This window comes from Hoplias malabaricus, chromosome 9 (assembly GCF_029633855.1).
Source record: "Hoplias malabaricus isolate fHopMal1 chromosome 9, fHopMal1.hap1, whole genome shotgun sequence".
Classification (NCBI taxonomy): Eukaryota; Metazoa; Chordata; class Actinopteri; order Characiformes; family Erythrinidae; genus Hoplias; species Hoplias malabaricus.
Window position 1 is genome coordinate 41966297 of NC_089808.1, and position 21062 is coordinate 41987358.

The 21062-nt window shown below is 42.9% G+C and overlaps 1 protein-coding gene across 3 annotated transcripts in view; it reads left to right on the plus strand.

Moving 5' to 3' along the window:
- The window catches only part of LOC136707869 (cystatin-like protein), a 36147-nt gene extending 21469 nt beyond the window's left edge, over nucleotides 1–14678 (plus strand). Inside the window, exons 2-5 of one of the 3 annotated variants that reach the window (XM_066682165.1) lie at nucleotides 34–186; nucleotides 13380–13493; nucleotides 13816–13896; nucleotides 14073–14678. In XM_066682165.1, the coding sequence (XP_066538262.1) occupies nucleotides 34–186; nucleotides 13380–13493; nucleotides 13816–13896; nucleotides 14073–14186 (462 nt within the window). In that variant the 3' untranslated portion in view covers nucleotides 14187–14678. Of the gene's footprint in view, nucleotides 1–33; nucleotides 187–11037; nucleotides 11286–13379; nucleotides 13494–13815; nucleotides 13897–14072 lie in introns of those variants that run through there. The other 2 variants (XM_066682164.1, XM_066682166.1) reach the window with 2 other exon arrangements.
- The last annotated feature ends 6384 nt before the right edge of the window (nucleotides 14679–21062 follow it).

Consider the following 21062-nt stretch of genomic DNA (forward strand, 5'->3'; position numbering starts at 1 on the left):
ATTCACTTACCCAATTCAAATCATTGATTTCAGGTGTTCCAATCTCATCCATGGCCACAGGTGTATAAAACCAAGCACCTAAGGATGCAGGCTACTTTTGTGAAAGAATGGGTGACTTCCAGTTTTGTACCACGATGGGATGCCACCTGTGCAGACCACTTCTACAAACATTTTGAGGAAGAATGGGTGAGAACTGCGTGGTACTGTGATAGGATGCCACTTGTCCAGTCGTGAAATTTCCTTGCTACTAAAAATTCCACATTCAACTGTCAGTGGTATTATAACAAAGTGTAAAAGAATGGAAACGACAGCGACACGTAAAATGGCAAGTGTGGTCAGTAGATTCTGAGGCGCATAGTGCACAGAGTTCATGTGGCCTTCAGATTAGCTCTCTTCCTTTTTTCAACGTGACTTTGCAGCAGTGCACATAAAAGGTGCAAGTAAGCAACTTTACTGAGTCCTGACCTCGAACTGATAGAACACTTTTGGGAAGGAATGGGAGCGGAGACTGCGAGCCAGGCCTCATAAACACACTCCTAAACCTGGTAAAAAGCTTTCCCAGAAGAGTTGAAAGTATAACTGAAAAAAAAAGGGTGGGTCAACATAGTATTAAACCCCATGGATTAACCATAGGACGTCTCTCAAGTTCATAAGCGTGCAAAGGCAGACGAGCAAATAATTTTGTCAGTGTAGTGGAAAAAAACTATTGATGTTGATGTTGTAAATCGTTGGTGTAAACCTTCCCCCTGAATGAAGAAAGGAACATGGTCAAACCTGCACACACCAATCAGTCTCCACCAGTCAATTTCACTGCTATTTCATCCCATCTCAGTCATCGGGTTCATACTAATTCCCATTATTCCTATGATTCTGCTGCCATTGGCAAGAAGTAAAAGGTGCGGGGGTTGTCTCTGTTTTAAATGTTTTGACAGGAATACTTTTGTGTGGATACGTAGTCCATCCATGTAAGGTATAATGTTCCACCTTATTCTGTAGGCTATGATTAACAGTTGCTTCCTTGTCTATTATAAAGCTATCCTTTATGTCTATGTGATTAATACGTGGCTGGCGAGTATGCTTCCATATATGAAACACAGTAGGTTGTTAAACATTTTCTCCATGTCGTAGATTATTCTGGATTCAGGAACACAGGGTTCAGACTGACATTTCCTTGAAGCTGAATACGTTTTCCTTCCTGCTCACATGTTCACTAAAGGTGGCTTAAAATTCTATGCCTCATGTTTTTCAGAAGCTTAAAAATGAAAAATAAATCAAAATAAAGTTATTGAAGTCTGGTATTTCACAAAAGCCGCTTTGTTTTGAAGTAATTAAGCTGGGGGAACGTCCTCTGAGTTTGTTGACTGTAATATTTTTGCCAGGTGTAGTGTTGATCGTATTGACTCATTATGTTGTGCTATAATTTGATGTTAACCTGTTAATGTGATTTCACTGCTAAATATTTCACTAACATTTCCCATCTTAAAAATATTGCGTTGGTATCTGATGTAACGGATGGTTTTTGTAAATTGAGATATATTTAGTTATTTTATAATTAAATTATATTCTTCCTGATTTGTCTCCAAACGGCTATGTGACTACTGCTGATTGCAGGAAAATGTAAAGATGTTATTTTAAAAGTAAGGAAGGGAAATGATACCAGCCAGAAGGTAATTCTAGTTACAAAGTGGGAACCTGAAATAGGAACTAGCTATCCAGGAAGCTAAGAAACATAAAAGTGCTGATTCAGATTTACTTTGAGGAACTAATGCTTTCCAACATCGCACCGCACAAAAACGAAAGTTACGATTAACAGCACACAACACATGAAAGGTTTTTTGGTTCAAATGCTTTTGTACATAGCGTGTTTGTATATGTATGTATTTATTTACACTTTATATAACGTATCCAAGATCTCAGTGAATGCAATATTCCAGTTGAAAATCTTTTCATTACATAGTGGAACGCGTTGAGAACAAAATAACATCAAAATGATAAAAATTATTATCCTACTGAGGTCTGGATTTGGAATCATACTCAAAATAAAAGTGGAGACTTACAGGCTGATCCAATTTCAGTGAAAACTCCTCAAGACAAGTTAAAATGAGGCTCAGTAATGTGTGCCTGTGTGGCCTCCATGTGCGTGCCATATGACCTCCCTACAATGCCTGGGCCTGCTCCTGAGGAGCTGGCAGATGTTCTCCTGAGGATCTCCTCCCAGACCTGGATTAAAGCATCAGTTAACTCCTGGACAGTCTGTGGTGCAATGTGGCTTTGGTGGATGATGTCCCAAATGCCTTCATCATGCAGGAACTGCTGATACACTTCAGCCACATGAGACCTAGCATTGTTATGCATCAGAAGGAACCCAGGGCCCACTGCACCAGCATATGGTCTCACAATGGGTTTGAGGATCCTATCCCAGTCAAAAGCACATGGAGGGCTTTGCGGCGCTCCAAAGAAATGCCTCCGCACACCATTACTGACTCACTGCCAAACTGGTCGTGCTGGAGGATGTTGCAGACAGAAGAACATTTTCCACAGCCTCTCCAGTCCCTGTCACGTTTCTCACATGTGCTCAGTGTGAACCTGCTCTCATTCGTGAAGAGCACAGAATGCCAATGGTGAATCTGCCAATCTTGGTGTTCTCTGGTAAATGCCAATCGCCCTGCTCGGTGATGGGCTGTAGGCACAAGCCCCACTTGTGGACGTTAGGTCCTCATACCACCATCAAGGAGTCAGTTTCTGACAGAAACATAGATATCAGTGGCCTGCTGGAGGTCATTTTGCAGGTCTCCGGCACTGCTCCTCCTGTTCCTCCTTGCACAAAGGAGGAGGTAGCCGTCCTGCTACTGGGTTGTTGCCCTACTATGGCCCCCTCCACATCTCCTGGTGTTCTGACCTGTCTCCTGAGCAACATCTGTCTGTTGTAGACATATCGTCAGCATTTTTAAAACAAAACAAAAAAAAAGTTATGTAACAACTTTGTGCAGTTACTCATAATACGTCATGCGTTCTGAGTCATTTAGTCACAGTGAAGAACAGTGGAAAGTAACTCTGAGACAGGAATTTGCTCCCAGGAGATACAAAATTGTTTTGTTACAAAATATCAGATGTAAAATAAACATTATTATTATTATGAAAAAATCCTTTAATATTATTCATATATAATTTACATTAGTATAACATTTATTTTGTTGCAATAGTCTGGTGTATTTGAAATTACTAAAAGTATGTTGCAATGTGTTGTGATATCATAAAGAATATTGTTATCGCCATAATGCCCTGAAATATTGTGGTATTATTTAAGGGCCATATCGCCCACCCTTGAATACAGAGTCCTGGGGCTGTGGGTTCGAGCCCTGCCAAAAACACACTTGGGTAGTTGGATTGGCTACTCAGAAAGTGTCCATAGGTGTGAATGTGTGAATGTGTCGCCCCCGGACCCATTGTGACCCTGAACTGGATAAATGGTTACAGACAATGAATGAATGAATACTAAATTTGGACACCCCTGTTTACATTACATTTTGAAGGGACAGTAAGTTAACCCGTCCTCTATGGAGTATATAACTAAATATGATGTTTTTTAGCTGCTGACTGCGTCAGGTTAGATCATACTTCCCTTAATCTATTTGTTTTATTTACTGAAAGATCACTGGACTAGGAACACCTACGTTGTATCTACACTCACTTTCCCATTTATCATCTCCACTGATCATCCACCAGCAATTTATAATCTCATGCTTCACCCCATCTACCAATATTTGTAGCCTGTGCACTTTGTCAAAAACATTCCCCCTCACGCACAAAGCTAACTATTTTATTACTACAGCTATTCTGTTGGCGTTTACTGTCCAACAAACATGCTAAAACCCTTAGCACCTGATTGTCTCCATGTAAACCTCCCCTGCAACAAACTAACCTTACAAGCTGATAAGCGTTCCCACCCTGTACATAATCTACAACTAGGGTCTTTACCTACCCACTGTCCAAGATTTTGCGACGTTGGAAGAACATACTAAGGCTGTGAGATGTGGAAGAAGGCAGACGTTCATCTGAAGTTAGAAAGGTTTGAGCTGGACTTTGTTAGCTTGGGTTGGTTCATCCAAATCATTTATTTGTTTTGACTGAACATTTCATGTTCCCACCACTCGGTGCATTAAGGCTGCGACTACAGGAGTGGTCACTCTCTTTTAGTGGACACTTCTGTTTAGTCTTTGACTGATCATATGTGCCTCAGAGCAGGAATGGGGAAAAAAAAGACCCAGCCAAACCCTGTTGGTATCAGACAGCATGGCGTCCCAAATTGGCTGTCTCACATCCCCAGAAAGCATGGGAGGCCAGTAGCATTCCCAGTGCCAAGCTAAATAAGAACAGCCAGGGCCTGTAACCTGGCTTTGACACACTGCATTTCTTTCCCTCTGACTTTAAGGCATTCTGCTTCACATTGTGTGAGCTGGAGAGGGCTCTGTCCTTTGTGCTGGGTCCAGGTTTTATCCGTTGCTTGGGAAAGAGTTGGTCTGAGATCAGGTGGAGAGGCAGGTGGTATGATTTAGCGATCAACAGCAAACTGTGGACATTGTTGGCCAGCCAGTGAGGACAGCTATTGGACACTGTCCTGAAGGTGGGAGCACACACAACCAGTTGGAGGGGCTCCTTTGACACTTGGCTTATTTGCGAGGGTGGGTTTTTGTTGTTCAGCAGCAGGGTGTTGGTTGTTGGCGGTTCACATTCAGCTTCTATCAGCAAACTCCTGGGTGATACTGAGTGGCTACTGTGTATGATCAAAACAACAGGCACAGAGCAGCATGAAAACAGAGGCAAGGACGAAAGGCATCAGTGGGTTTAACCCTTTGAACCCCTGGCTTAGCTGTTATTCTCACATTCCAGCTGACCATGGACTCGAGTCTGACTATAGGACACAGAATCTCTCCATCCCAGTGCTGATGATCTGCAGCTGTAGATATATTTTCTGCATGTGCCACACACACAATGTTAATTTGAGACACCTCCTTGTATGTGAATTTTTTTGTCCATCTAAGTAGATCCACTAATTATATTTGTTGAACTTTGTTTATCTGCATACTTATTTTGCCCCCATTTACCTGTTTTACAATGGTTAGTCTGACAACAAAACCACCAGTGTATGTATTATTTGGGCGACAGATCATTGTCAGCAGTGAATTGACCCTGATGTGGTGGTGATGTGTTGGTGTGTATTTGACTATAATTAGTACAGTAGAAGCACAGTGTTTTAAAAACGCCAGCATCACTGCTATGTCTGATTTACTCATACCAACACAGAGTAGATCAGATACACGACCACAATGGTGTCTCTGCAGCTCTGAGAATGATTCATCACCCAAAACATACTGTGTAATACAAACCAGATTCCAAAAACTTTGGGACACTAAACAAATTGTGAATAAAAACTGAATACAATGATGTGGAGGTGGCAAATGTCAATATTTTATTCGTAATAGAACATAGATGACAGATCAAAAGTTTAATCTGAGTAAATGTAACATTTTAAAGGAAAAATATGTTGATTCAAAATTTCAGTGTCAACAAATCCCAAAAAAGTTGGGACAAGTAGCAATAAGTGGCTGGAAAAAGGAAATGGAGCATATAACGAACAGCTGGAAGACCAATTAACACTAATTAGGTCAATTGACAACATGATTGGGTATAAAAAGAGCTTCTCAGAGTGTCAGTGTCTCTCTGGAGCCAAGATGGTAAGAGGATCACCAATTCCACCATTGTTGGGCAGAAAGATAGTGCAACGATACCAGAATGGTGTTACTCAGCGTAAAATAGCAAAGACTTTTAAGTTATCATCATCAACCGTGTACAACATCATCAAAAGATTCAGAGAATCTGGAAATATTGCTGTGCGTAAAGGTCAAGGCCGTAAAACTCTACTGGATGCTCGTGATCTACGGGCCCTTAAACATCACTGCACCTCAAACAGGAATGCCACTGTCAAGGAAATAACAGAATGGGCTCAAAAATACTTCCAGAAAGCATTGTCAGTGAACACAATCCACCGTGCCATCCGCCGTCGCCAGCTGAAACTCTACAGTGCAAAGTGGAAGCCATTTCTAAGCAAGCTCCACAAGCTCAAACGTTTGCACTGGGGCCAGGGGTCTTTTAAAATGGAGTGTGGCAAAATGGAAGACTGTTCTGTGGTCAGATGAGTCACGATTTGAAGTTCTTTATGGAACACTGGGACGCCATGTCATCCGGACCAGAGAGGACAAGGATAACCCGAGTTGTTATCAATGCTCCTTTCAGAAGCCTGCATCACTGATGGTATGGGGCTGCATGAGTGCTTGTGGCATGGGCAGCTTGCATGTCTGGAAAGGCACCATTAATGCAGAGAACTACGTTCAGGTTCTAGAACAACATATGCTCCCATCTAGACGTCATCTCTTTCAGGGAAGACCCTGCATTTTTCAACAAGATAATGCCAGACCACATTCTGCAGCAATCACAACATCATGGCTACGTAGGAGAAGGATCCGGGGACTGAAATGGCAGCCTGCAGTCCAGATCTTTCACCTGTAGAGAACATTTGGAGCATCATAAAGAGGAAGGTGCGGCAAAGAAGGCCCAAGACGATTGAACAGTTAGAGGCCTGTATTAGACATGAATGGGAGAGCATTCCTATTTCTAAACTTGAGAAACTGGTCTCCTCTGTCCCGAGACGTCTGTTGAGTGTTGTAAGAAGAAGGGGGGATGCCACACAGTGGTAAAAAATGGCCTTGTCCCAACTTTTTGGGGATTTGTTGACGCCATGAAATTTTGAAACAACATATTTTTCCCTTAAAATGATACATTCTCTCAGTTTAAACTTTTGATCTGTGATTTGTGTTCTATTCTGAATAAAACTTTTTGGAATCCGATTTGTGTGTGTGTGTATATATATATATATATATATATATATATATATATATATATATCTTACAAATTACCCAGTGTTCTGTGTTAATGAACTCCATGTTATTTATGTTTGAGAGGGTAAATATGATAAAAACCGTATTTGTTATAATGAATTATAAGTGCTCATCCATTTTGTATGTTCAAATTATGAATTCAGTATGAAACCTGTAGATAACACATTTAAGAGAAGCTGCTGATATGTTATTGGTTAATACTAAGCTTTTGTGGTACAATTTTTTTTTTTTTTCTGGCCTCAATGTCACAGTTTCAGAAGAAATACAGAAATAAGACCCTGAGAAACAGGAACAGAAACCTCCAGCAGGCATCTTCCGCAATTAACAACACCCTCCACTGGGGGCCTGTTTCACTTTCACATTCATGTTTAGGAGAACGTTCATATTGTCACTGTTCTCAATACATCATTTGAACACAGCAGCTGTCCTTTTATATGAATGTAAATGGAGGCGCACAAAAGTAAAATGTTGCTGAATAGCATGGCAGTATAGCCTCAACACCTACAAACATTCATTCATTGTCTTTAAGCGCTTACCCAGTTCAGGCTTGCAGTGTGTCCAGATCCTACCTGGAATCGCTGGGCACAAGGTGATAACTCACACTGGAGAGGGTGCCAGTCCTTTGCAGGGCGACAAACACTCACACATTCCCAACTACAAACATGCCTTATTACAGTATATACAGTGGGACAAAAAAGTATTTAGTCAGCCACTGATTGTGCAAGTTCTCCTACTTGGAAAGATGAGAGAAGTCTGTAAATTTCATCATAGGTACACTTCAACTATGAGAGAAAAAAACAAGAAAAAAAAGCTCTTCCCTCCTCCATTCATTACCTGTATTAATGGCACCTGTTTGACCTTATCTGTATAAAAGACACATGTCCACAGCCTCAAACAGTCAGACTCCAAACTCAACCATGGCCAAGACATAAGAGCTGTCAAGGGACTCCGTAAGAAGCATTTCATGGTCCTGGAGTGGTCTAGCCAGTTTCCAGACCTCAACCCCATAGAAAATTTGTGGCAGGAGTTGAAAGTCCATGTTGCCCAGCGACAGCCCCAAAACATCACTGCTCTAGAGGAGATCTGCATGGACGAATGGGCCAAAATACCAGCTGCAGTGTGTGCAAACCTGGTGAAGACTTACAAGAAACCTTTGATCTCTCATTGCCAACAAAGGTTATAAACACAAAGTACTGAGTTGAACTTTTGTTATTGACCAAATACTTACTTTCCACCATAATTTACAAATAAATTTTTTTTCATCATTTTGTCTTTCGTAGTTGAAGTGTACCTTTTGATGAAAATTACAGACCTCTCTCATCTTTCTAAGTAGGAGAACTTGCACAATCATTAGCTGACTAAATACTTGTTTGCCCCACTGTGTGTGTGTGTGTGTGTGTAAATATATATATATACTGTATATCTTCGCTTATCCACCTTATCTTCAGCGCTCTTAAGGAGAGTGAATTCTGTGTAAGACCGGTTCGCCTTTAACTGCTTATACTCAGCTTGGCAGCAAAATTTGTGTTTCACTTTTCACTATTTGCAGTTACATCCCAATTCAGGTGGCATTAAATATCCTGGAGTTTTATTTCCATCCAGATCTGCAATTTCAGGGTCTTTCTCACCCCTGCTCTGTTTTTTACTACAGCCACAAGATAACGTTAGATATCACTGGACATAAAATACCTCAGCATCCTGTTCAAAAGCTCCATATCCCCTGACTGAGTACAACAAAAACAACAAAAGTAAATACTAGTGATTGGTTTGAAGCATTGAGGCAGCAGGACTGTAGATTTGTTCATTCATTCATTATCTGTAACCCTTATCCAGTTCAGGGTCGCGGTGGGTCCAGAGCCTACCTGGAATCATTGGGCGCAAGGCGGGAATACACCCTGGAGGGGGCGCCAGTCCTTCACAGGGCAACACACACACACATTCACTCATACCTACAGACATTTTGGAGTCGCCAATCCACCTACCAACAGATGAAAACCTTATGGTTAGTGTTTTAGACATTTAAGTGTAATGGCAGATTTGAGGTGTAAACTTATGAAAGTGAGAATAAACTGAGTAATATGAGCAGATTAAGGAATGTAAACACAGTAGTTTGAGTATTTTAAATGTATAAAATGAGTACTGAGAGCAAATGTAAACTCTGTGTGTGTTTTAGACGAATAAACTATGTGCTGAGAGCAGATTAAGGGATGTAAATGTTCTGGTTTGTGTGTTTTAAACCAATACATTGGGGGAATTTGCTTTAAATCAATGTTAATTTCAGCCTTGAATAGTCAGCTGTTTAAAGTTCATTAGAAAAGTCAGATAGGAAGCTGTGTGGCGAATAGTACCTCATAAACTATCCCTCGTAAGAACTGAACTTGGAGTGTAACAGTACATGTATATGTACCGTCACGTTACGTGGGTCACAGTGTGGTGCCATTCACAGTCACGCATCAGAAGCTGCATGGGTGCCAAGTGAAGGACAAGCAGTTGCTGGCATCAGAAATATTGGGATGTGCCACCATGCTTTGGAGTGTGAAGTCTGTGTACAATTCACTGCAGTTTCAGTCCCTTCTGACTGATTATTACTCAATAGTGATCCAACAGTGAAATAACCTGACCAGCTCAGATTCTCTACAGTTTCACAGTACAAACATCCACTTTGCCCCTTTTAACGTGGAAAGATATGTTCGAGGAGAAAAACGACTATCTTAATGTGGCTGAGGTTTTATTTCACTGTATGAATTACCACAGAAACACATTTGTAACTAGAGTTGTTTGGTTTTGTAGGACTTGGTCTGTGTTTACTTTCATGCTGTTAGTATTGATTAGTATAAAATGGCAAGCAAGAAGCACTTACTGTCCACTGCATTCATTATGAGTGCCATCAAGGAAAAAGTGCTGCCAAAGCTTGTGCATCATTTTTTTTTTGTTCTTGGAGATAAAATTGTATCCACAACTTTTTATGAGTTTTGGTTTAGATGATTTAAAGATGGTGTTTTTGATTTTTGATGTTACATTATGCTAGTCAATGTATTATAATACTTAATTTATATATATGGGTTCAAGACTTGGAGCGGCAGGTAGTGTCGCAGTCACACAGGTCCAGGGACCTGGAGGTTGTGGGTTTGATTCCCGCTCCGGGTGACTGTCTGTGAGGAGTGTGGTGTGTTCTCCCTGTGTCTGCGTGGGTTTCCTCCGGGTGACTGTCTGTTAGGAGTGTGGTGTGTTCTCTCTGTATCTGCGTGGGTATCCTCCGGGTGACTGTCTGTGAGGAGTGTGGTGTGTTCTCTCTGTGTCTGCGTGGGTATCCTCCAGGTGACTGTCTGTGAGGAGTGTGGTGTGTTCTCTCTGTGTCTGCGTGGGTTTCCTCTGGGTGCTCCAGTTTCTTCTCTCGGTCCAAAAACACACGTTGGTAGGTAGATTGGTGACTCAAGTGTCCGTAGGTGTGAGTGAATGTGTGTTGCCTTGTGAAGGACTGGCGCCCCCTCCAGGGTGTGTTTCCCGCCTTGCGCCCAATGATTCCAGGTAGGCTCCGGACCCTCCGTGACCCTGAATTGGATAAGGGTTACAGATAATGGATGGATGGATGGATGGGTTCAAGCCTTGCTCCGGGTGACTGTCTGTGAATTTGAATAAGAAATAAATTCAAAGATTGTGCAAATTTGCAGCCAGGGGACTGAGCACATTGACATATGTCATAGAGGATGAATTCGGACTGGTAGGACTAAACCACTGTAACACTGCACCCCACTGACCAACTTCATTTTCCAAGCGTCTGTGACCTGCTTTCTAAAGTGTCCACACTCACATAATAAATGGCACAAAATCAGAATGACTTGTTTTCGGAGTTAGGAACCCCACAAATAATTGATGGGTGGTTTTGTTTCACAGCGGGTGAGCTGCTGGGCTCCAGATCCTCAATTGGCACTGAACATGAATTTTTCATAATACGTTCAAGTTAATATATCAGATTAATGATCAGAATCATGCATCCCCCTCCCTAGTGCCAGCTAATCACTACTCATACAGGGAAGAGAGAGTGTGGGAGGAGAAGAGAGAGACTGCCTTTGGCTCTCTGTCCTCATATTAGGGATTTCAGTTAGGGACATAACTCAAATTCTCCAAACTGAGTGTAACCTCCTCATGATGAAGACTGGACTGAAGCTGCTGCTGCTGTCTGCTGTGACTCTGGTTTCTGCTCAATGGAGGAACTATCAGGACCTGCCTGATTCATACAAAACACACATTGACAAGGCCCTGAAGGAGGCCAATAAGAACTTCGGAGGTTCTGATCACGTTGCCTATGAAAATGTCCTCTCAACAAAAGTAAGTACTTTGTATATCTGTTATGGCTGTGTATCCTATAATAAGATTCAGCTAACTTAGTAACCTTGACCTCGTCTTTTGATCTGCTTTCGAGTGTTATATTTAATTATTGTTTTAGTGCAAACAGCTTACATTTCTTACCTCTGTAAAGTCAATATATTTAAAATATAAAAGTGTATAAAAAGTTTTACCACTATTACCCTTATGGCTTGAGTATGCAATAAGTGATTGCACCCCTTTTAAAGTGGCTGACTTAATTTGATAGAGGTAATTGGTGCTAGCCATCTAACAGTTAATGAAATGAGACCATCTGAGTGCAGTGAATGACTACATGTACATTAATGTGACCCGGCTCAGATCATTTCAGGGAGACGTGAACATGTCAGATCATATTCGTGTCACTGTTGTGTGGTCCTAGATTTCATACTCATCAGATTCATGGACATGTGGCATGAATGTGAGCAGTCAGATCGTATTTTTATGTGTATATTTGCATGTGTGCATGCTCGGGGTGCTGTCACCTCATCCAGCATGGGCTGCATCCCAAATAGCACCATACTCCCTACAGAGTGCACTTTACAGATTATAAACCTAGCCGAATATAAATGGCTTTATATTTCTGCACACAACGCACTGCTTGTGTTGTTTATACCCTACACTGTAGACTACATAATTCAGAGAGAGACATTTGAGACATCTCTTGGTGCAGCTGTAAAAGCAAACCGGCTGTTTGCATTCTCATCCGACTCACGTAGAGTTTATGATCTGGTGTCAATGCACATATTTTTAATACTTTTAAATGAGTCATCTCACAAACCTGATTTAGTTGTCAGTGACGCGGGCAATGTACATAATAAACGTATCAATGTGCACCTGCATGTCATTTCAGGGACAGGTTTGTTCACATTACAATCAGATGCAGGTCAATTACGTTTATGAGCCTTCGAGAATTACTGAATGAGGCTTATAATGTGAATATAGCTAATGCTTCTCAAGTGAATGTATAAAACAGTTCCTTCCATTCCTTCCATTTTTAAAGATTTATTTAACTGAATTCAAATGGCACAAACTGGCGATGCAAAAAGGAGACAAGTGAGAGAGGCAGCTAACAAAATACTGACTACTGTAAAGGATTTAAAAGCTTCAACACCTGAGATAAGAAAAGACAATGCATACAACAACTATTGCCCAGGTTCTTCACGAAGCTTTGTGGAATGTGGTCCACAGTTCACCCAAAGGCAGGTGAGAGACTCCAAGCTTGACGGGAAGGTATTTGGTCAAAAAAGAAAAAAAATTGTTTTTTGGCTGTCAGAAGAGAGGATCGCTTCCATGAAGCAGGGTCATGAGAGTCTCATGCTGTGGGGATGCTTGTCCTCCGGAGGCCCTGGAGGAAATGTATTTTCTAGCAAGACAATGTCCTGAAGCATTCCCCATGCGACCTGACAGAGATCGAGCAGATTAGAAAAGTGAAATGGAGTAAAATTGCAGTCTCCATATGTGCAAATTACATTGAGTCCGTACATGCATCTACTACATACAGAGGTGAATATTCATGCAATCATTTATTTTATTTATATATATAATTTATTTGGCATTACTTTGTAGAAATGTTTTTATTACCACATTAAAGATTTTATCATAATAATTATATATAATTATATCCACCATGATTCCATAAATAGAGGCAATAAAAACTGAAGTAATCCATAGGGTGAGTCCTTTTTATAGGCACTGTATCTATCTGAATATTATCATGAGCTTGAAAATTATTAAACACCACTCTTGAAATATGAGGCATTCTACATGAATTTTATTTTCTATTAATTTTCAACGCATACACATCCAAATATTATTTAAGCCAGATTGGTTTACTGTTGTTGAGAACATTGATTAAAAGCATTTGAATGGAACAAATATTTCCTGACGTATTGTTTTGAAAATGAATAAAATGTTAGTCAAATCTAAAATGTTAACATGACAATAATCAGAAGCTAGAATCAGCTTTTTCTTATGAACTCATGAACACAGAGATGGATATTTGAACTGCTGATGAATCATAATGTGGTTCTTGGTTTTTGCACCAACTTTTCACAGTTTACAGAGAAGGGCTACTATCTGAATGTGCGTCTGATGGTCAGTACATGCACAAAGGATGAAAAGAAAGGATATGGGTATCGAGAGGAATGTGTTACAAAGAAATCTCAAAAGGTGAGTATGTAAAATCCATACCTTAACATTATTCATGTTTTCACTAATCTGTGTGTAAACAGACTGTCAGGATGCAGTCGTTGTATGAAACTGAGACTTTATGGGAGAAGGTGAATCTTACTTCACTGCAAGTTATTATATGTATAGAGGTGTAATTTAGTAGTTATTTAGGAGCTAATAATAATAATAATAATAATTTAAGTAAAGAACAAATATGTTTTCAATGGTGCAGAAAAATAAAGCACATGGTTTTCTCTGGACAGCAACACTATTTTTCTACAGAACTGACAAAGCCCCTGTGCTGTGTTGTTTCTTTATAAAGCCGGTGATTCTCTGTGCTGTGTGCAATAAACATGATGGTGGTGAATTAACTGAGTGTGCCAAACTAAAGGAGCTCAAAAAAGTAAGTTTGTATACATATCTGTTTTATATCAAACCGATACGGTAAAAATGCACGTAATCTACTTAAAAATCTAAATAATTATTCATTGTCCAAGAAATAAAAAAATCAGTTTTGAGACGTGTTGTAAATGTGTTGATTAGTGAGAAGTTATAAATGTGTGACTGTTCTGCTTTCAGAGAAGAGAAATTCAGAACAAGTGTTCAGTATTCTATTTTCCTGGAAGTGAACATCCGTTGTTTTTGAAAACTGGGGACAATGAGCGGGACTTTGAATGTCTTGGATGTGTCTGACTCTGAGCCTCTGAAGCTGTTCTTAGATCAGACACAAATTCACACAAAACAAAGAAGTGTAAAATGTCTTTGGATGTAAGACTCAATGAGAAATGCTCTATAGTTTTAAATAAACAGCTATATACCATACCATATACCATAATTCCCAGTGTCTCACTTTGTGTACTAAAGTAATGGCCTTAACACAATCTCCAAAGATTTATAAACACACCTTAATGAATTACGTTTGAGCTAAGTGTTTGATAAAGGTTTAATTGTGAGAGCACAGAGCAGGGCTTTGAATAATAGTGTTACTCTCGCTTGTTATCTCTGCTTTGCTGAGTACGTCTCTGTGAGATCTACCCCAGGTTCTTTAAATGTGTTTTAGCAAAAAGAAGAACTGTATCATCAGATCACTGATCATTCATTTTTCAGAGTTTGACAGCAAGCTTTTTTTCTCCATGTTTGTCCGTCTGAGGCAGTCTTTACTCACTATCAGTAACAATTTACTGCAGTCCAATTTTTCTGCAGATGTTTAGCATGTCATTGGCTGCTGAACTTACTCAGTAATAAAAGTGTTCTCCAGTCAGTGGCAATGTGTCTGTTTTGAGTGTTTTGTGTTCTAGTTTTATGAGAAACAATACAGTTGAACATTGGTTAGGTCTAAAGCCTGACTCATGTCGAAGAACTTGGACAGCAACATATGAAGCGCTATGGAGAATCAGTAGAAAAAATGTCAAATGTGTTCTGATAAAGAGGATTGGGGTTTCCTCTCATATCAGAAGAGCCAGATATCCAACCTCCACCAGGGACTGTGTAATGGTCAGTAAGAGCCATTCATTGACTAATGATTTGCTTCATGCACTTTTACCAAATCGACAGACTGTGTTTTCCATAGTAAAAGGTTTTGGCTTAGATCTTTCTATTAAGTGCTATTATTTATTTATTAAGTATATTAAAAAGGCACCAGGCAACAAGCAGCATTCAGGACTTGGTTTATAGCAAAACCCAGTGGCACCACATTACGTAAATAATTACCCTAATCCTATGGTAGAGGCCACAATACTGTTTTTCACAGGTATCAGAGTGTATAAAGATTTCAAATACTGTGAATATTAGGGTTACTCTGCTCTACTCTACTCTACTACTATTTCCTCTTGGCCGAGCATGTAAATATGAAGAATAAATTAAGATCAACTCCAATTTCTTTAAATGTGTTTAAGTATAAACCGTATCATCTGATTATTTATCATTTGATTTGACACTAGGCTCCACTTATTTCCTTTTTAGAAGGCGTTTGTAATCAAAAACACTTTTTATAAATGTTTCTTCACCATCTGCTGCTCTCCAGTCTGTGCAGTGGACACTGGTCTAATGTTTTCACAAAGACCCTGTGTGAGTAAACGAGTAAAAAAACAAAGTGGTTCGATTCTCCCTTGTAGGAGCACCATGCCTAGTCTATCCTCTGAAGCATTTGTCTTGATGATGAAAGGCTGGCTGGGCTTGATGAAACTTGGTCCGTTACAGTGCTCAGTATGCTTGATGCCTAAAGTTAAAGAATGTCTTTTCTGATTTTTTTTTTTTTTTTTTTTTTGTAAATTGTAGCAAAAGTTGTAATTATTTCATTCATTCCTTCTCTGTAAGCGCTTATCCAGTTCAGGGTCGCGGTGGATCCAGAGCCTACCTGGAATCATTGAGCGCAAGGCAGGAATACACCCTGGAGGGGGCGCCAGTCCTTCACAGGGCAACACACACATTCACACACCCCTACAGACACTGTTGAGTTGCCAATCCACCTACCAACGTGTGTTTTTGGACTGTGGGAGGAAACCGGAGCACCCGGAGGAAACCCATGCCGACACAGGGAGAACACACCACACTCCTCACAGACAGTCGCCAGGAGGAAACCCACGCAGACACAGAGAGAACACACCACACTCCTCACAGACAGTCACCCGGAGGAAACCCACGCAGACACAGAGAGAACACACCACACTCCTCACAGACAGTCACCCGGAGGAAACCCACGCAGACACAGAGAGAACACACCACACTCCTCACAGACAGTCACCCGGAGGAAACCCACGCAGACACAGGGAGAACACACCACACTCCTCAAAGACTGTGATGCTACCTGCTGCAGCTGCACCACAGTGCCGCCCTGTAATTAATTAATTGATTAATTTTATTATAATTGATCCTCTAAAGGGTTCTTGGCTCAAAATTGAGTCTGACCTAAGGTAGGAATTTCGTACAAAAACTGAGCAAGCACACATAAATAACCTAGGACAGGTTTTATCAACAAAGCCGGATTCCATCCATCCATCCATTATCCACCGCTTATCCGGGTCCGGGTTGCGGGGGAAGCAGTCGGAGCAAAGAAACCCAGACCTCCCTCTCCCCAGCCACCGACTCTAGCTCCTCCGGGGGTATACCAAGGCGTTCCCAGGCCAGTCGAGACACATAGTCTCTCCAGCGTGTTCTTGGTCTGCCCCGGGGCCTCCTCCCTGTTGGACATGCCCGGAACACCTCTCCAGGAAGGCGTCCAGGAGGCATCCGAACCAGATGCCCGAACCACCTCAACTGGCTCCTCTCGACGTGGAGGAGCAGCGGCTCCACTCCGAGTCTCTCCCGGATGTCCGAGCTCCTAACCCTGTCTCTAAGGGAGAGTCCAGACATCCTGCGGAGAAAACTCATTTCAGCCGCTTGTACCCGCGATCTCGTTCTTTCGGTCACTACCCAAAGCTCGTGACCATAGGTGAGGGTTGGGACGTAGATTGAACGGTAAATCGAGAGCTTTGCTTTTTTGCTCAGCTCTCTCTTCACCACAACGGACCGGTACAGAGCCCGCATTACTGCTGACGCTGCACCGATCCGCCTGTCAATCTCACGCTCCATCTTTCCCTCACTCGTGAACAAGACCCCGAGGTATTTAAACTCCTCCACTTGAGGCAGGATCTCACTTCCAACCTGGAGAGAGCACTCCACGCTTTTCCGGCTGAGTACCATGGACTCGGACTTGGAGGTGCTGATCCTCATCCCTACCGCTTCACACTCGGCTGCAAACTGGTCCAGCAAGAGCTGGAGGTCCCGGCTCAATGAAGCCAACAAGACCACATCATCTGCAAAAAGCAGACATGGAATCCTGAGACCACCAAACTGGACACCCTCTGCCACTTGGCTACGCCGAGAAATTCTGTCCATAAAAATTGTGAACAGAACCGGTGACAACGGGCAGCCCTGACGGAGTCCAACTCTGACTGGAAACCAGTCGGACTTACTGCCAGCCATACGAACCAGACTCCTGCTCTGTTTGTACAGGGACTGGATAGCTCGTAACAAAGAGCCCAGTACCCCATACTCCCTGAGCACCCCCCACAGAATACCCCGAGGGACACGGTCGAATGCCTTCTCCAGATCCACAAAACACATGTAGACTGGTTGAGCAAACTCCCATGCACCCTCCAGGATCCTAGCGAGGGTAAAGAGCTGGTCCTGTGTTCCACGACCGGGGCGGAATCCGCATTGTTCCTTCTGGATCCAGTTGGACTCTCTTCTCCAGTACCCCAGCATAGACCTTACCGGGGAGGCTGAGGAGTGTGATCCCCCTATAGTTGGAACACACCCTCCGATCCCCCTTTTTGAAAAGGGGAACCACCACTCCAGTCTGCCAGTCCAGAGGCACTGCCCCCGATGTCCACGCGATGTTGCAAAGATGTGTCAACCAGGACAGCCCCACAACATCCAGAGCCTTGAGGAACCCGGGGTGAACCTCATCCACCCCCGGGGCCCTACCGCCAAGGAGTTTCCCTACCACCTTGGCCACTTCAGCCCCAGTGATAGACGAGCCCCCCCCCCCCCCCCCCCCCGGGGTCCCCAAGCTCTGCTTCCTCTGCGGAAGACGTGCTGGTGGGATTGAGAAGATCCTCGAAGTATTCCTTCCACTGTCTGGTGACATCCCCAGTCGAGGTCAACAGTTCCCCACCCCCACCATATACAGTGTTGGTGGAAAACTGCTTTCCCCTCCTGAGTCGCCTGACGGTTTGCCAGAAACTTCTCGGAGCCGACCGAAAGTCGTTTTCCATGTTCTCACAGAGCTCCTCCCACACCCGAGTTTTTGCCTCAGCGACTGCCGAGGCCGCAAGCCGCTTGGCTCCTCGGTACCTGTCGGCTGCCTCCGGAGTCCCCTGAGCCAACCAGGCTTGATAGGACTCTTTCTTCAGCTTGACAGCCCCCCTCACCTGGCGTGTCCACCACCGAGTGCGGGGATTGCCACCCCGACAGAAACCGACAACCTTGCAGCCACAGCTCCATTCAGCCGCCTCAACAATGGAGGTCCGGAACATGGCCCACTCGGACTCAATGTCACCAGCTTCCCCCAGGATGCAGTCGAAGCTCTGCCGGATGTGGGAGTTGAAGATCTTTCTGACAGGTTCCTCTGCCAAACGTTCCAGCAAACCCTCAGCACACGTTTGGGCCTGCCAGGTCTGTCCGGCATCCTCCCCCGCCATCTGATCCAACTCACCACAAGGTGGTGATCGGTTGACAGCTCAGCACCTCTCTTCACCCGAGTGTCCAGAACATTTGGCCGCAGGTCAGATGATACGACTATAAAGTCGATCATCGAAATGCGGCCTAGGGTATCCTGATGCCAGGTGTACTTGTGGACACCCTTATGTTTGAACATGGTGTTCGTAATGGACAAACTGTGACGAGCACAGAAATCCAATAACTGAACACCACTTGGGTTCAGATTAGCGGGGCCGTTCCTCCCAATCACGACCGAGGATCAGAACGCCAGGGCCCCCGACCCTGACCGCCACCCGATCCACAATGCACCAGACCCGGATTACTACCTCTCCCACAGGTGGTGGGCCCATGGGAGAGTGGACCCATGTATCTCCTTCGGGCTAAGCCCGGCTGGACCCCATAGGTGAAAGTCCGACCACCAGGCGCTCGCCAAGGAGCCCCTCCCCCAGGCCTGGCTCCAGGGTGAGGCCCCGGTAACCCTGCTCTGGGCAAGGGAGGCTGTGTCCATGTTTTCCTCTTTTTCATCTGTGTCTTTATGGATCACTCTTTGTCTGGCCCATCACCTAGGACCAATTTGCCTTGGGAGACCCTACCAGGGGCTATTGCCCCCGACAACATAGCTCCTAGGCTCACGCAGGTACGCAAACCCCTCCACCACGTTAAGGTGGTGATCCAAGGAGGAGCAAAGCCGGATTATTATATGTAATATCAAATATATAATATTGATTATACATTAACATAATAAAATGGACTACAGCAATCCACGAGGGAAGATTAATAACATGAATGAATTGTTCTGATAACTACCCTAAATTCTAAACGGGACCTATAGTTTATCCTAGAAATACACTCGACAGCAAACTCTGAGATGAACTGAAATGAACCACATGACCTAACTTTCTCCCTGGAGATGGTGTTGGGGATCTGTTAGGACTTTCCAGATGTGCAGATAATGGAGATTTCTCAAGCCACTGGTGTGGTTCTGTTGCAACAGCAGCTATTTGCTATTTCTGTTCTTCCCAGGGCTTTGGTCAGACACACATCTGTAGTGGAGCAATCACTCCAAAGGAGTCTGTGGTGTTGTTCATCGCATTATCTGCATCCTTTGGCAAACCATGGACATATCTGTCCTGGGCCACAGACTGGGGCCTTAGGCTCTATTCCACAATTTTCAGGGTTCTGAGGTCTTGGGTTTCTTTAGTGCCCATCGCGTGGTATTGAATGTTGCTGGATTTAAAGCTTTCTTAATTGGCAAATATAAACATAGTAATAGAGATCTTGGTGGAATTTCTTTTGCCTTGAGGTTATGACTCTAACTTTGTTGAACTTCCTGGCTGGAAGTAGATACACCCTTGTGTAAATTTCTACTCTATCACTCCATTTCACCAGTATTGAATTTCCAGGATGGAAGCCCAAACTTAGCTGTCCTATGCTGGAAAACTCACAAAACCCCTCAGTGCAGCCACCGACTGCAATGCATATATTTTTAGATTATTGTACAAGTCCATAAGCCATAACACGGTGGAGCCTCAGGGGCATGCTGGAGTTCCACTCCCTTTAGACCCTTTATTAATTTCATCATCATTCTAATTGTATCCTGTGAAAATACGTGCCTTCTACTGAAGTATTCTGAGATGTTTTCCGACTTTAATCTCAGAATTATTCTGACTTTATTTTCAGAATTCGTTTTTTTTTAATATCTTGGCCCTAAAACTCCATCGTACCTTCTACTATTTGTTTTTATCTTCCCCATAAAATGCTTGAGTGCCGGCTGTTTATATGTGTGATGACCAACATCTTGTTTTTCCAACAACATATTTTAATTATTATTAATAATAATATATGTTATGTAAAAACACACAAAATATATATTGTGAATACAGCCTTGGTTGACAGTCATGTTTGTTCTGCTGTTGGCTGCACTAACTTACCTTACCATCTTTTCCATCCTTACCATGCTCCTGTACATCTCACCTTCAGACACTGTGAGTGAATGTAACCTTTGTTTAGAATTCTCCTTCCACCTCAGAATTTGTAGCAGAGACTGGAGTTTACCAGCTTTCCATTCCAGTTTAAATGAGATAGCAACGGCTCTGGTCTGAGCCTACCTGGAATCATTGGGCGCAAGGCGGGAATACACCCTAGAGGGGGCGCCAGTTGTTCTCACACACGCACACACACACACATTCACTTACACACTCACACTTACGGACACGTTTGAGTCGTCAATCCACCTACCAACGTGTGTTTTTGGACCGTGGGAGGAAACCGGAGCACCCAGAGGAAACCCACGCAGACACAGGGAGAACACACCACACTCCTCACAGACAGTCACCCGGAGTGGGACTCAAACCCACAATCTCTAGG